Source organism: Maniola hyperantus, chromosome 6 (assembly GCF_902806685.2).
Source record: "Maniola hyperantus chromosome 6, iAphHyp1.2, whole genome shotgun sequence".
Classification (NCBI taxonomy): domain Eukaryota; kingdom Metazoa; phylum Arthropoda; class Insecta; order Lepidoptera; family Nymphalidae; genus Maniola; species Maniola hyperantus.
Window position 1 is genome coordinate 16,350,808 of NC_048541.1, and position 17,646 is coordinate 16,368,453.

The 17,646-nt window shown below is 37.5% G+C and overlaps 1 protein-coding gene across 2 annotated transcripts in view; it reads left to right on the plus strand.

The window, feature by feature from the left end:
* The first annotated feature begins 542 nt into the window (after window positions 1-542).
* Window positions 543-17,646, plus strand: part of LOC117983313 (ankyrin repeat and BTB/POZ domain-containing protein 2) — a 66,121-nt gene continuing 49,017 nt past the window's right edge. Inside the window, exon 1 of one of the 2 annotated variants that reach the window (XM_069499354.1) lies at window positions 543-781. In XM_069499354.1, coding sequence (XP_069355455.1) covers window positions 741-781 — 41 coding nt within the window. In that variant the 5' untranslated portion in view covers window positions 543-740. The remainder of the gene's footprint in view (window positions 782-17,646) is intronic. The other variant, XM_069499355.1, reaches the window with a different exon arrangement.

The following is a 17,646-nucleotide window of genomic DNA, read 5'->3' on the forward strand; positions in this document are numbered from 1 at the left end:
GGTCTTGGGAGCCACTCACTAGTCATCTTAAGCAAGTCGCTGGGCACAAGCAGCACAAGACCTCAGTGGAAATCCTTGCAAGAAACCTGTGTCCAGCAATGAGCTGCCTCGGCTTCGCACGGGTAGCTTAAAATAATTTTCGTGGGAATCTCTTATTTTTTCAAATAAAATATAGCTTATGTCACTTAGGAATAATGTAGGATAGCTTTCTACTGGTCAAATAATTTTCAAAATCGGTTCAGTAGGTAGTTCCAGAGATTGACCCATACAAACAAACTTACGAACTTTATCTCTTTGTAATATTAGTATAGGTTGAGCCTTGTACCTATATTATCATGAACAATCTATACAATATTTTAAAGTGACATGCTGGACTATTTTGGTGTCACACCAAGCTACTATTTTGTGGTAAGTAAAAGTAATACAAAAAATCTACAGAATTATCCTAAACGTTTTTGCGCCCGACAGTACCGTAAACTGATTTACACTATACAAGTTCTAGGCTCCCAATCAGAAATAAAACAGTACACTGCAGGCTCCGAGCCAAATCGAAGGGCTCAGTCCGCGCGACTGTACCCATGCAGGGCCTGCCTAAAGAATTTGTATTTTATACTGAGTCCACCGCGGCCGCGACCAGTACAGGACAGTGCTCGCTAGTCGCTTGTGATACCGCGGGGAACGCGGGAAAGTAAAAGTTTAGTGCAGTGTCAGTGTGTCCCTCTGGAATGGATGGCTAGGTAATGACACCTTTTCAGGATTTCGCCCATTTTTCCGCTCCATCGTGAGTTATTTTGCATGTTACAGCAATCTACGTTTTACTTTTAGATCGTCGATGTATCAGATACATTTTGTAACCTATCTGTGACACAAAATCTAAACTAAATGATTTAAGCAATTTAACTTGAGTAAGTAGGTAACGTCGGCTTTTGGAGGGAAATCCGTTGTCAATGATTCTTTTACTGATTAAAAAATTTTTTTTTTAAGGAATTGCTGAAAACCTGTAAAATATTTGTTTTAAGTTACTAAATATGCCCCTCTGGCATTTTCGTGCTCAATCGTGAGTTATTTTGCATGTTACAGCAATCTACATTTTACTTTTTGATACATTTTGTAAGCTTTCTGTGACACAATATCTAAACTGCAATTTAATTTGAGTAAGTGGATAACATCGGCTTTTGGAGGGAAATCCGTTGTCAATGATTTTTAAGGGTAAAAAAGAAGTTTTTAAGAAATTGCTACCTGTACCTGTAAAAGATTAGTTCAAAGTTACTTTGCCTTTCGGGCATTTTCGGTTCAATCATGAGTTATTTTGTACGATACTTACAGCAATCTACATTTTACTTAGATAGGTACCTAGGTACTTAGGTAGCAGTTTCTATAATTTCTCTGTGACAGTTAAGTTTTTAAACTTACTTTCAATAATAATAAGCATTTACTTAAAACTTTAATTTGAGAACGAGTAGGTAAGCGAGCCGTGATAGGCGTGATAGACTAGTGGCTAAGACGTCAATCTCCTATATTCGGGAAGTCGGTGGTTCGATCCCGTAGACCTCTTGTAAGGACTTCCACACGCCACACGCCACAGTGCCTTGCGACGCCTGAATCCATTATCTGTCCACCTAATGGGGGTCTTCCAACAATTAGTCGCCATTCTAGTAAAAGTTTAGAACTATGTGCCCTGCTCAATGCCACTTCAGCTTCGCAACAGTTTGAGCTAAGTATCTGCTCGAAGTCTCTCTCTCCATCGCCCGCTGAGTGACTCTGAGCTCTCTTATAAGGCCCATACTTACCGACCATGTCTCGGATCCATATGTCATCACTGGCAACACGCACTGTTCAAAGACTTTATAGTGTTCAAGCTGTAGGGAATATTGGACGACAAGACATCTCGTACTGACGCTTTTATGAACAATTTGACAACCTCCCTGGCGCAGTGGTATGCGCTGTGGTCCTGGGTTCGATTCCTGGCAGGGATTTGGAATTTTATAATTTCTAAATTTCTGGTCTAGTCTGATGGGAGGGTTCTAATCTGACGCGTCCTAATCGAGAGCGGGTCGGAGAGTATGGTATCGCGCCCGCTAGCCGCCCCGCAGGACGCACCCGCTCCCACCTGGGCCGCAGACTTAGGCTGAGATCTATAGAGCGCACTTTGACTTTGCTTAGACTTAAGATTGAGTTAAAACGAGACAGATTTATGTGAGAGAAATAGCTCTGTCTTGTTATAATATCTCTGTCTAAGTCTAAGCAAAGTCAGAGTGCGCTCTATAGATGCTCACCCTTATGTAGGAAAACTTCGTCGCTTTATTGCCAGCTGCTAGAATATTTATTGCGTAATCACGCGCAGGCTAGATTGCACAGCGCCACAGCTCTGCACGGACCGGCTGCACTAAAATATTCCATTAACGCTCGATAATGTACCTGTGCATTTATAATAGCCTCTACTATATCTATATATCTCTGCAATATACCTATCTAGTGCCTAGTCTTCTCCCTTAGTTTGCCTTTTCAGTAGATCGCACATTGTAAACCCCGAAGGAAACAACCCTCCACCTCTAATGGCTCTCTCGGTTATATGGGCCAAATCGCGGGAGGGCGCCCTTCGGTACTTGCTCTTGGCGTTTTCCCGGGGCGCCTTCTTGATTCCTTACAAATTATGTATTTTATGCTGTAGGTACAATCACATCGTTTGATTAATGTTTTGAAATACATATAGGTAGGTACTTATCAACATAGGTATTCATAACTTAAAAATTTTGAACAAAATACCTACATGAATTTAACTATAATATTTTATTCACAAAAACATACAATTAATTCTATTAAATAAACTTAAATCTAAATTAAAAGAAACAACAATAAATTAACTAAAACTAAACTTAGTGCTAAAAATTTTTTACGAGACATTTCACCGCGATTAATAGCCTCAACTGGTGACAGAAGGGCTGGCTCATTTTTTGCGCAGCGGATCAGCCTGGCTGTCCAGCGCGGAAATGCAGCCAGTATTCTTGGCACCATTCCACGCGGTCATGATTTATATAGTAATTAGATAAGGCTAGCCTTAAGTTTTATTGTATAAAAAAAAAATAAAAAAAAAAAAAAAAAAAAAAAAAAAAAAAAAAAAGAACAAAAAAAAAAAAAAAAAAAAAAAATAAATTAAAACTAAAATAAATTAAATTAAATCTAAAACCTCATCGAGACCACCGCAATACAAATACCTACCTACATTGTATTATTATTGTTCACAATAAGAATACAATGCTGGGCACTTTTGGGCTAAATCTCGGCATTCCCCTTTCTGTTCAAGCCCCTATGTAGGTTCGTTTCCAGGATGTTTTTGTTCAACATCGGTTTACCTTTCAGTTTAGCACTAAATAGGTCAGACATAAATTTTGGTACAGGTTTTCGTAACCCTGGTATTTTCGTTAGAAGTAGGTACCTATAGGTAGTTTTATCTCTCTGATCTAAGATTAGAATTTTAATTGATGAACTCGCAGCCTTTTTATTAATTCAAACGAGTGATGATATCATAAGAAGAAAATCCTGTCAAATGATGATTATTTTTTCCTTTTTTATGTGCTTTCACACTATTCGATCAGATAAAATTTTCGTTTCGTTCAATAAAGTATTATAGACTACCAGACCTACCAGTGCCTATTTTATATACTAATAGTCCAACTGTTTATAACACTATTTTGTAATTTTTTTATGAAAATTCGACTTCGCGACTTCGTCCGCTTGGATTTACGTTTTTCAAAATCCTGCGGGAACTTTTTGATTTTCCGGGATAAAAAGTAGCCTATGTGTTAATCCAAATTTCCAAATTTCAGCCAAATCCGTTCAGTAGTTTTTGCGTGAAGGAGTAACAAACATTAAACACACACACACACACATACAAACTTTCGCCTTTCTATATAAAGGATCGGGATTTATTTAAAAAAAAGATCTTTAAAAGTTCTGCAAAAAGTCTGATCCATGTCCACATCGACCAACACGATATCGTATCGCTCGGTGTGGACAGACTTACAACCAGCAAAAAGTGCCGGCTTCTCTCAGTTTAAGAATAACTGTAATGTACCCAAGTTGTAGGTAACATAATACTGTGTGGGTTAAGTCAGGTTACGTTAGGTTCATGTTAGGTTACACTAGTTGTCCTGTCTCTGAGAGAAATATATCCTGTGTTTGGATGAAATTTATGACCTTCAGGCTTCAATACTGACATATCTATTTCTAGGACGTTTGAAATCGTACCTAATGAGAAAAACATAAGAACTAGAGTAACCGACATAGCTCAACGGGTTGCGAAGCTGAAGTGGCAATGGGCAGGGCGCATAGTTCGTACAACCGATAGACGTTGGGGTCCCAAGGTGCTGGAATGGCGACCTTGCACTGGAAGACGCAGCGTTGGAAGACCCCCCACTAGGTGGACGGACGACATCAGACGAGACGCAGGGAGCCGCTGGATCCAGGCGGCGCAAGACCGTGGCGTGTGGAAGTCCCTACAAGAGACCTATGTCCAGCAGTGGACGTCTATCGGTTGATGATGATGATGAGGTTATTTTAATAAACCTTCGCAGCCCTAAATACCGACCTACAGTTACGCTAATTTAATGAATAGCTTCGCAATAGGTAGGTACTAGCGGCAATATTTAACGCGACCGTTTCCTCCAGCCATAAACCCCAGTGAAATAGCCACTCAATAATATACATTTTATAGTCATTGTATATCACAGTTTAACATTATACAGTTCGGAAACGACCCCAATGGCCACACCTTTGCTTCTGTCGTCTGAGCAATTATAATATACCTACTAGCTTATATGCTCGCGATTCGCGTGGACTACACAAATTTCAAACCCCTATTTCACCCCCTTAGGGGTTGAATTTTCAAAAATCCTTTCTTAGGACGCCTACGTCATAATAGCTAGCTGTATACTGAATTTCAGCCTGATCCGTCCTGTAGTTTGAGCTGTGCGTTGTTAGTCAGTCAGCAGTCACCTTTTCCTTTTATATATTTCGATTTTTCGTCAACTGACTTAAAAGGTAAACAAGTAGCTTCTCGCTCAAATGCGCAAGAGTCGCCCTATTAGGTACGCGGTTTATATGACCTTGTGAAGTCATAATATTACGAGTGATTTATTTTTTAAGTCAGCTAAAGAAAACTAAAGTACTTATTGTTGGTCTATGATTTAACTCCTGGCATAGAAACGACTAGCGGACGAGTCTAAAAAGTTGCTCGTGTGGCAAGGTAAAGGTAGAAGTAACAATGATTGCTTGCGATAATCTTCGCGTCTACGAAAACGCCAGAGCGATCGATTTTCTCGCTTAGGAGCTAATATTCCAACTGCCATCTACGGCAGAACTAATAGGCAGCTGTACCTGTGCAATATTTCGTTTACTCGAGCTTTTAAATAAAAATGTCGATAAAAAATCAAATAGGTATGTATGAAAGACCGCTTTGGCAATCGATAAGGAGCTTACAGCTCAAGTGATTGTAGCATGTAGACCAAGTCATTTATAACGCTGTATATTGTGGGTCTCTGTACGTTCATTTCTAAACTGTATGTTAGCTAAACTGTGGTATTATTTCAGCGAATCAATCTTACTAATGGCCGGCTCTTTCTAATAGAAAACAGGTAATTGCAAGCTATTTAATTATTGCTAATGCAAGCTCACAGTCAAGTATTTACCTACAGTAGGTATAGTATGTAGGTAAGATCTTACTTCTTACCATTTAGAATGTCAGCATTCTAAACTATATACTTATCTCTATGCCCACGACTCCGTCCGCGATTTAGGTTTTTTAAAAATCCCGTTTCTCGTGAGAGGTCTTTGTTTTTCCGGATCAAGTGGGGTATCATAGAAAGAGCTTCTCTTATGCATTCAAAAACAGATTTTTATTTATTTTTATGCATTATAGTTTTTGAATTATCGTGCAAAATGTCGAAAAAATACAACTATAATACCGAACCCTCGTTGCGCGAGCCTGACTCCCACTTGGCCGGGTTTTTAGGGTTCCGTACCTCAAAAGGAAAAACGGAACCCTTATAGGATCACTTTGTTGTCTGTCTGTCTGTCTGTCAAGAAACCTACAGGGTACTTCCCGTTGACCTAGAATCATGAAATTTGGCAGGTAGGTAGATCTTATAGCTGACATTTGGGGAAAAATCTGAAAATCGTGAATGTAGGCTTACATCACACAAAAAAAATTAAATTGTGGTCATGAACTAATAATTAATATTTTCAATTTTCTAAGTAAGATAACTATATCAAGTGAGGTATCATATTATGAAAGGTCTTCACCTGTGCATTCTAAAACAGATTTTTATTTATTTTTATGTATCATAGTTTTTGAATTATCCTGCAAAATGTCGAAAAAATACGACTGTAGTACGGAACCCTCATTGCGCGAGTCTGACTCGCACTTGGCCGGTTTTTTCATTGTTTATATCAAAATAATATAATGTATGTGCAATAAGCCCCCAAGTCATAGATAGACGAAAGATAACGGTAGGTACAGATCAAATGTTTAAAATACTAAATCAAAAATCTGTCATGCAGCTCATGCTATTAAAGCTGATAGGTATTTCATAATCCTACACCGAGTTGCACAAATACAATAATTGTAGTGACTGTGAAACTTTGTGACTGGGACTTATGTGTCTACTGTCTAGTGTCTAGCTCGCACTTGAAGTGTTCCGTACCATTGTACAAGAAATAGCACGTTTCAATTCTTTTAATTTTTTCATGGAGGGTATTTTGAAATTTTTATTTAAGTATACCGCTGACAGACAGTCGTAGGCGAACGGACGGACAAACCCCTATTTAACCCTCTTAGAGGTTGAATTTTCAAAAATCGTTTCTTAGCGGATGCCTACGTCATAATAGCTATCTACATGCCAAATTTCAGCCCGATCCGTCCAGTAGTTTGAGCTGTGCGTTGATAGATCAGTCAGTCAGCTTTTCGTTTCATATATTTAGAAGATAGGTACCTACGTCCAGGTACTTAAGTGACATTTGCTGTTAGCATGAAGAGCTCCCATCAAAGTTATTGGGCTCAAGGTGAGGCAAACGTACGCGCCGTACTTTGTAGGGTTACCACCTATTAGACAAAATAAGCCCTTGAATTATTACCCTTGTGGTGAATGGAAGTGGTTTTTTTATTTTATTCCAATACAAGTTAGCCCTTGACTGCAATCTCACTTGGTGGTAAGTGATGATGCAGTCTAATATGGAAGCGGGGCAACCTGAAAAGAGTATGGCAGTTTTTATTAAACCCATACATATGCACCTTTGGTTTATACACGGCATCGTACCAGAGCGGAGCGTCTAAATCGCTTGGCGGCACGGCTTTGCCGGGAGGGTGGTAACTAGCCACGACCGAAGCACTCCACCAGACCAGAAATTTAGAAATTGTACAATTCCACACCCATGCCGGGAATCGAACCCGGGACCTCCCACTAATAAGACCATAGCGCTTACCATTGCGCCAGGTGCGATGCCCCCCCAAAGTTTCATCACGATAAACATAATAATTTAGGTTAATTCGTGTCGAATCTTAAATATCACTTAACTGTAAGGTAGCCGTCAATGTCGGCAATTGGAATGATAATCCTGTGTGTTGGTATCGTCACGTCAACGTCGCGCGTCGGTGTGCACGCGCCGCGCTCGTGAGATGTTGCCTGCTTAAGAGTTTATTGGTCACGGAGCTTTTACAGCTTTAAGCTCTGAACAAATTAAAAGCACCCTTATTGGGTCTGACATTTGGAACGAACGTATCACGTATATGTACACGATTATTGGTGTGTTTAGGATTCCGCCGTACCTTAAAAGTAACTCTTATAGGATCATTTTGTTGTCTGTATGTCTGTCTGTCAACAGCACGTTAGCACAACTAAAGGAATAAATCTGAAAACCGTGAATTTATGGTTACATCACAAGAAAAAAATTAAAATGTGTTTATGAACAAAATATTGCTATTTTTGACTTTCAAAGTTAGATTACTATAGCAAGTGGGGTATCAAATGAAAGGGCTTTACATTCTAAATAAGTTTTTTATTTATTTTTAGGTATAATAGTCTTGGATTTATCGTGCATAAAATACGATTAAATACGATTGTAGTACGGAACCCTCAGTGCGCGAGCCTGACTCGCACTTGGCCGGTTTTTATTTGCTGCAGATGTTGCGCAGTGTCCTACGGACTAAAACACCTCCTTCACTCTTCTTCATCTCATCAAAACTCCATGTATAATTATTGCGTGGCATGTAAAAAGTAAAAACAGATACCTACAATAGTGAAAGTGAATGAACCGACATAATCAGTCTAACTACTTATCTTCTATGTTGTCTTCACAACAACGAGAACGCAGTTTTTACAATCATTTCTAGACTCATCTAAGAAATGTTTAATTTCATTGATATTGAATGTTAGGCTACGCTACCACCAACTACCCATTGCCGGCTCATTACCGAGCACGGGTCTCCTCTAAGAATGAGAAGGATTTGGCCATATTTGAATAAGGCTCAATTTGAATAAATGACTTTGACATTGACTTTCATATCAATAGACACCTTTTTAGGGTACCTCAAAAAGAAAAAGGGAACCCTTATAGGATCCCTTCGTTGTCTGACTGTCTGTCTGTTTGTCCGTCTCTCCATCGTGTCAAGAAAACCTACAGGGTACTTCTGGTTGACGACCTAGAATCATGAAATTTGGTAGGTAGGTAAATATTATAGCACACGTAAAGGAATATATCCCAAAAACCGTCCGCATCCGAGTCGCACTTGGCCGGTGTTTTCTTACTGTGCTACAAAGCTTCTAGTTTGGCCATACCTTTATGCTTTAACAGAGTACAATAGACAGCAGATTTATAGAGCACTGTCTCGGTCGTTGAGCCCGACAAAGCGTCATATGAGTATGAGTGACAGAGACAACGCTCTACAAATATGAAATTTCATTCCAAAGGCCGATGTTCATCACTTTCGGCCGCGTACTATACCTATCTGAATCTGGATGAAACGTCTGTTATAAAACTTATGAAACGCTTTATGCATTTTTCTTTCAAGCGGGTCACTGAAAATATTTGCATGTTATTTTCTTTTGCTAATGAGCATTCAAGTAAATCAAATACCCCACTCTATCATGTTCAATTAAGAAGATATATCTCTAAAGCAATTACAGTCAGTCGGTCCGTCGGTTGGAGACAAGATCTATTCACTTCGGCTCGGGCTTTCATTCTAGTTCAATTATTGCTGGTACGACTTGCAGTTAGGTATTTTGCTATAGGATTCTTTAAATATTTTAGCTTAGTATTTATATCTATCTGAATCTGCATTCTGAACCGGTAGTAGTTCGTTTATTTTAATTAACTAGATTCATTAATAAAATGAGTCTTTTTTGCAGGTTTTTAAAACTATCGTTAAATATCGAAACATAGTATTTACCAGTTACTTAATTTCTTTCTTCTAGTGCCTTTTTAAGTTCTTTTTCACTCTAAAAGTTAAAGGTCTTTAAATGCCTCTACGGCAATTTATTCTAGAGGATGTGCTTATCTAGAAACGGTGTGTGTGTGTGTGATCGTTTATTACCTACCATACTCTACCAATTATCATAGTATATATTATCCTACCTACCATACCATAGTGACCATACCTCCTTGCTAGGACGCATCGCACGGCTACTATTTGTAGAGCGCATCCTACGTTGAGAGATCATCATTCTATTAAAAATACACTAAGATCAAAGATGCTGACTTTGGTCACAGAGTAAGAATAAAGAATAGTCATTGGTCGAAACTATACAAAACTGATATCCATCTAAGTTATTAGGTTATTAGGAATGCCCCATAATCGTGTCCTAAGTCCTAAGGGCACAACCCGGCGGAATGCACGGCACGTGGAACGGGGCACCATAAATCGTGGATAGATGTTTTTTTCGCGTTTTCGAATTCCAGAGTCGGAGGCGGGCGGGCGGGCGGGCGGGCGGGGCCGGGTGGGCGAGCCTCGCTCCTGCAGCGAGAAACACCTGCCGCGACTTTGGTTTGACATTGCGGGTAGGGTGGCCATGTTGACTTGTCTTCTTCTGCGGGAAGTGTGTACAATCGTAGCCAGGCTCCTCGATGAAATGATAGACATACATTGGCACCGATTGTGTTGTCTTTCTCTAAACTAAATTTAGAGTATCTGCATCCTTTTCTTTTTAACAATGCTAAAAAGGGACAGATCACGAACTTTAAGTGCACGCTACAAATTTAAACAGTAGGCTCGCAACTGTGCGCTAAAATCACGGGTTTTACCGTCTTAAAATTAAATTTAAAACTGTCAAACTGCGTCTGTCCTTTTCATATTACATTAGTAAGAAGAGGATGCGAATACTACTCTAAAATTAGGTTGTGCTCAGAATCAGTACGGTCAATATAATCCTTTTAGTAACGTTTATTTCTCTCAAACCACTATTAGTCATTTGTTGTGATTTTATTTCGTTTACTTCTTGAAAATTGGATTATTCACATTATTAGGTTGTTCGTAAATTTTCGGCCGTGGACAGACATTAAAAACGCCTCAACACTGACAAAGCAACACTGGTGGTCAATACCGCCAAGAAGTTCTTATAATAGATGTTATGATTTTAGTATCATAACTTGTAAAAATATTTCTACTGTATTTATTCAAATCAAGACTACGTTTTCTACATTTTAGTCAAATCAGTCTTTAAATATAGATTTATGAAATGATAAGCTAACACGTGCTTGGTTGTGAGACAAAGTTACAACCAAGTGACCCTTTCCGCAGAACAGCCTACTGAGTCGCTAACTCAGTGTCTAACACTGAATGATAGCCACCAAGCTTAATTGACATTTATTTTTAATCCATTGAAAGTTTTCATTCAAAACAAAACACACTTACGAGTACATAACAAATTACAATGGTAAAAACTATTAAATAATTTGAACGGAGTCATTAGCCCTTACATGCGACGACAAGTCTGTCTCCGGGATGCAAGCTCTCTCTGTACCAGAAACCTCTATCAAAATTAGGTATATTTATATATATTTTTTAAAACTATCCAAAACTTCTGGCTCCACGGAAGACCAGTGCTGTGCCTGTATTTCCGCTATAGGCGCAGCAAATGCGGAGTCCGTTTTGGTACCATACACCACGCATCTTATTTTGAGTGATTTATTTATTTATTTTTTATGTGTATTTTCTGCGGCACCAAATAAACACTTTTCTTTCTTTCTTTCTTTCAAAATCGATTAAAAGGATGAGACGTGAAAAAGTTACAGACAGACAACACAGTTTATTTTAAGTTAACTAGTCTGTCTAAATAGAGTCGTGTATTTTGTGGACTGTCCAATTAATCGCACATGTATGTGGTGACCCTAGTTGCAAGGGAGCGAGCTCTGTGACGAAGATGTTCCAAAAACTAGTTTCGCTTTGACATCCGGTGGTTTATTAAATTAATTGAATTTCAAAACAGTTCGCCATTATATGAATCTAATTTATGTTATTCAATGGGTAGGTTTTTTAACCGACTTCAAAAAAAGGAGGAGGTTCTCAATTCGTCGGAATCTTTTTTTTTATTTTTTTTTATTTTTTTTATTTTTTATGTATGTTCCCCGATTACTCAAAAACGCCTGGACCGATTTTGAAAATTCTTTTTTTGTTTAAAAAGGTATACTTCAAAGTTGGTCCCATTTCAATTTGGTGAAGATCTGATGAACATCTTCGAAGATAGATACTGGAACTCCTCAACGGATAAGAGTAAATTGTTCGCGATCAGTGTAATAGCTTAGTAAACAGTAGATTTTTAACCAGTCATAGCATAATTCCATGGGGCCACTAAAAATTGTGAAATAAAAATTTTTTACAAAAAAAATAAAAACCGACTTCGTTACATAAACACTAAAAATTGAAAAATAATTTAATTTATTACCGAATATATTATGTATACAAGAGTTAATATAGTTCCATAATAATATTTTTTGGGGTCGGTGCCAATGAGGTGCCATTGTGGAGTCCCATAAAAATATGAAGTCCAGACGATTCGCGCAGCTAAAGCTAATTGGCACCGGCACCAAAAAATATTATTATGGAACTATATTAACTCTTGTATACATAATATTATATTCGGTAATAAATTAAATTATTTTTCAATTTTTAGTGTTTATGTAACGAAGTCGGTTTTTATTTTTTTTGTAAAAATTTTTTGTTTGTAAGGTGCCTAATGTTGGTAAGTGCATCACTAGAGAAAACCTGGATCGATTTGACGATTTTTTGTTTTAAAATGTTCTTAATTGGTACCTAGTCCGTGTTAAATCTAACACGGACTACCTATTATACCTATATCGAAAGAAAAATTTATCGAAAGAAAAACATCGAAAAGAAATTGGAAAAGTTTTCCGGATTTTTTTTGAATTCAGGAAAACTGAATGTTCTATAATCATAAAAACACACATAAAATACAACATAATAGATTATAATGTATTATGTTGTTTTTTATGTGTTTGATATTTGAATGTTCGTTGGGCTTATGCTCAGGTGGAAGAAGCGCCGGAATAACCAGCTCTTAGTTATAATATGTGATGTGTTTGGAAAACAAACGTCTTTTCTTTCTTTTCTTTATTTTTTCTATTCATAACTCACGATTCTAACTATAGGTTAGCAGGACAACGTCTCTTGGGTCAGCTAGTTATTACCTAATTAATACTATTACTTAAATTAAGTAGCTTTATCTGGTTTAATTTATGCAAATGATACTAACGATCTTTATTTCGCAACAATACAAACATTTCTAACTGTATTGTAAAATATTGTAGCTTGCACACTAAAAAATGTAAGATATTAATCAGAATATTAACCACAAATAATGTAAGTCATTACGTAAACGCACATTTAGAAATACTAGTATGACCTTACTCACCTTCAAGAGCCTCAATAGCTCAACCGGTAAAGGAGCGGACTGAAAACCGAAAGGTCGACGGTTCAAACCCCGCCCGTTGCACTATTGTCGTACCTACTCCTAGCACAAGCCTGACGCTTAGTTGGAGAGGAAAGGGGAATATTAGTTATTTAACATGGCTAATATTCTTTAAAGAAAAAAAAAAAAAAAAAAAATATTAACCACAAATAATGTAGGTAAGTCATTACGTAAACGCACATTTAGAAATACTAGTATGACCTTACTCACCTTAACCCGCGCTCTAATCTTTACCTAATGATGTCCAACAAAAAGTTGCTTAATAATAAAAGCTGATTATACAAACATACATTCCAAATTAGTGCGTTGACCTGGCGGTTGTAAAGACATAGTTTATCATAAAAGGTTTAAGAGGAAACCCGTCCAAGTTGATATAATGATCGGTTCTACGAACTACCGCTACCGGCACCGGCGCGGACTACACACGAGTCAATTCGAGACGCCACAGCCTACAGAAATTCAAAATGAATTTAATATTATTATTACAGTAAAAGTTTTTATACTGACATAATCATTGGATTCAAATATTTTTTGTCAATGATTTTGGATAAATTTTAAAATCATATGACAGTCCTCACAGTGGTAAAAATACTTGCTACACTCGTTTAAAAATTATTGACCATGGATCAATAATAGATAACAATAATTCTGATGGCTAAGAAATATTTATGTGCCTATATTTAAGATATCCTTGAGATTTTCTTAGCTCCTTGAAATTGTAAAATTGATCTACTTATTTTTATTTTATTTTTTATTTATCGCCTAATTAGACGACTGTCCAAAAAAGGAGCAAATGTTTTCAGGGTTCAATTAAATATCTATGTGAGTTACTTTACTCCGCCAAAACTACTTGGATGTGTGGGCTGGGCTATCTTTAGAATTATCTCGAGTAGGGTTCATGATTTCTCGAGCTTATCAATTTCTCGGGTCTCGAGAATTCTCGAGGCTAATTTCTCGGGTCTTCTCGGGTTGTCGAGAAATTTACATTTACGTACGGATTTGCATATTCTTCGGTTCCAATAATGCGATTAATCAACAAATTCAGTGGTTTCCTCTCAAATAAAAGTACCAAAATAATTATAAGACTTTTATTGACAGTCTTCAACATAATTAGCTTCTTTTTCTTAAAGAAAACTAAAAAAATAAGCTATTCTGACATTTGTGACTTATACATATATACAATTACAGCACAAGCACAGCATTAAAAAGAAAAAAAAACAACTTAAAACTTCTAGCTTCTTTCTTTTAAACAAAACAAACAATAAACAAAAATTTCAACATGAAAACGTTAACCTTATCCTAACTTATAATTAAATTACAATCACAGCACCATTTTTGTGTTATGTTATGTTAATTAGAAAAAAAAATCAAATGAAAATTTTGCATTTAAAACAAACGGCAAACGCAAATCGTTTTATTTTATAATTTCATAGACTCAAATATGATTTCTCGAGTTCTTGAGTTTTCTCGAGCTTGATTTCCCGGGAACAAAGCCCAACGATCTCGGCTCGAGAATTCCCGGGAATGAACCCTAATCTCGAGTGACGCTGATCATGCTTTTATTGAAAATAAATAAATATGGGCAGCCATGTTTTTTAATTTGTTTAATTATTTATTTACAACTTGCTTTATGTTCGCAACTTCGTCCGCATTTTATGATTTTAAGAGTGATCTAAAGCGAACTTGTTTAGGCTATGGTGCGGTGCGCCGGCGCATCGTGACGGTGTGACCCCGGGCAGTGGGCACCCGGGACACGCGCCGGCGCAGTGACGTGCACGGATCAAGTGACGTTCAGTAAACAGTGGGGTGCAAATATTTTAAAATGTTGCGATGGTGTGTATTATTGTAAAAATACTATCACTGTTTATTAGGTAATAGGTATATAAAGATTTTGGCGCTATTAAGTAGGTATATTATACGTATTATATGGTTTTCTACGGGGTCATCGTTCCCATGTGTTCCTATGTTAAATTTTTAATTCGTTTCCAAATAAGAAGTTTATATTTTAATTTCAATGTGCAACATAGATGCAGTCAAAAGATCCTTCGAGTGTTTTGACAATTTTTCAGAATTTTTCACGATTTCTCCAACTGGCATATTGGAGAAATCGTGAAAGGGTTGAACTTTAGAGTTCACTCAATTACTTGGTGCTACTTATATTTGCCTCCAAACATATATAATTCATTGAAAAAGTTAATAGCACGTGAGCTACAGTACCAAAAGTGATGAACATTGATCTTTAGAAGGAAACAGCTAATTTGTAGAGCACTGTCTTGGTCGTTGAGACCGGCAAAGCGTCATATGGGTATGAGTGACGGAGAAAACGCTCTACAAAAATGACGTGTCATTCTAGAGGCCGATCCTTTTCGGCCGCGTACTGTACGTCGCCTATAAACTACATTTATCTCATACAAAGTTCAAGTTAAAGACCTCAAAAAATGTTTTGATTTTACACAAGGGCCAGCATAAAGCGTGGACCTGTAGTACGAAGTGTAGCCAGTAGTGACACTGCATCATTAATCACGCCACGCAGCACCGGCCGGGCCGGGAGGCACCCGCCCATTACACCAGCAATTTGTCCCGACAGGAGCTTTTTGTAAGGATAATTTTGTCGAAAACTCATCTTGATAATGTTTCTAAAACCTTTGGTATTTACGTGTGCGACTGATTCGGTTTAATTTTTTACTGAGGGCACAAAAACAGGATGTTCTGGAGTGTAAACCGGGTACTGGTTATGGCGGCTGGACCAACGACCTTAGTAATATGGCGGGAAGAGACTAGATGACTAAGGCGGAGGACCGTGTGACTGTGACTGGTGGACATCTCTGGATTTTATCAAAAAAAAACCCGCCCAAGTGCGAATCAGGCTCGCGCAACGAGGGTTCCGTAATACAGTCGTATTTTTTCAACATTTTGCACGATAAATCAAAAACTATGATGCATAAAAATAAATAAAAATCTGTTTTAGAATGCACAAGTGAACATCTTTCATATGATATCCCACTTGATATAGTTATCTTACTTCGAAAATTGAAAATACTGATTACTTATTAGTTCATGACCACAATTTAATTTTTTTGTGTGATGTGACAAATTCACGGTTTTCAGATTTTTCCCCGAATGCCTGCTATAATACTTACCTTCTTGCCAAATTTCATGATTCTAGGTCAACGGGAAATACCCTGTAGGTTTCTTGACAGACCAACAGACAGACAGACAGACAACAAAGTGATCCTATAATATATTGCTTTTGAGGTACGGAACCCTAAAAAACGGGTCAGGTCTATCCTTCTCAAGACATTCTGATATTAAATTCTGATAGACTAAGGCAGACTAGGCCTTAGGTCTGGTGAAAGACCAAGTCCACGTACTGGCAAAGCCTTTGCCATCTGACACCAGGTGTCTTCAGGCACCTATTCCTGTCATATCAGTATTCAGTGTGCACTGCATTATTAATTTCATGGCAATACATATTGTATTTCAGCAGTGAACTGTCAAAGATAAAATAATAATAACTGATATTATTACACATTATTACGAGTAGGTGCATGACCATTAAAACGCTATTTACTATTAGGTGTGCCTCGTACTTTTGTTTTCGACCACTTATCTTGATACATTTTATATAGATCGTAAGATAGTTTGGTTTTACAATAGTTATGAGTGTAGTTATTTTAAACGGCGCTCGGTCGGTAGCCGCGGATGATTAATTGCTTGAAGCGAACAAGGTTTAATATTGTAATGAAATATACTGCAACGTGTATTGCATTACATTGCAAATAAATCTTTTGTCTGATATCAACACTGTCAACGCAAAATTTCTGCTAGAGTAAAGTTTTATTATATTAATACACTTCTAATGCTATGCACATTATTATTAAGAATACACTGTTGCACCAAATAAAATATAGTTTTAGTAATGTATGAATATATATAGTATAGTATAAATATAATATAGTATGAATGAAGTCGATGAACTTTGTCAGCCCTAGCACAGACTACGGTCTATTTGGGCTGCAAACTGTCAACACCAGTCTCGGCTTTTTATCTAGTGCTTTGGTCTAAAAGTGTGGTGTAAATTGTTCACTTTTCGTTTTGTCTAAATAAAAATAAAATAAATAAAATAAAAATACATACTATACATTGTTAAGAATAGAAGCTAATGTGGAGGCGGATTAATTGTCGAGAGCACCCTAGGTAAGCATCTCATAGGCACCTCTCTAACAGCTATATTTTTTTTACTCAATTCTAAAGAACGTGGAATTGTCTCATAGCAAAGCTGGTAGTTGGTCATTATACTATTTATGTGAACGAGCAGTTTCGGTCACTCCAAGAAAATATTAGTAGGCATAATTAGGTAGGCCATGTAATGGAATTCTACATGATCACGCGCGCCCCTTCGTAACCTCACGCCCCTAGGCACATGCCTAGTTTGCCTTGGGGATAATCGGCCTCTGAGCTAATGGACAGTCAGTGTTTGTAAATGCAGTCACTTACCGGACTGAGGAACGCGCTCCAACGATGGGAGCCTCCAGATTCGGTTTTGTGGCGAGAGCCGTTTATGATTTTTTTTAATTACTCTCTTTAATAATGAATTCTAGCCCCATAAACTACTACAGTCCAAACCCTTATTTGCTGAATAGGCCTAGAATATGTGGCCTAGGCTAGG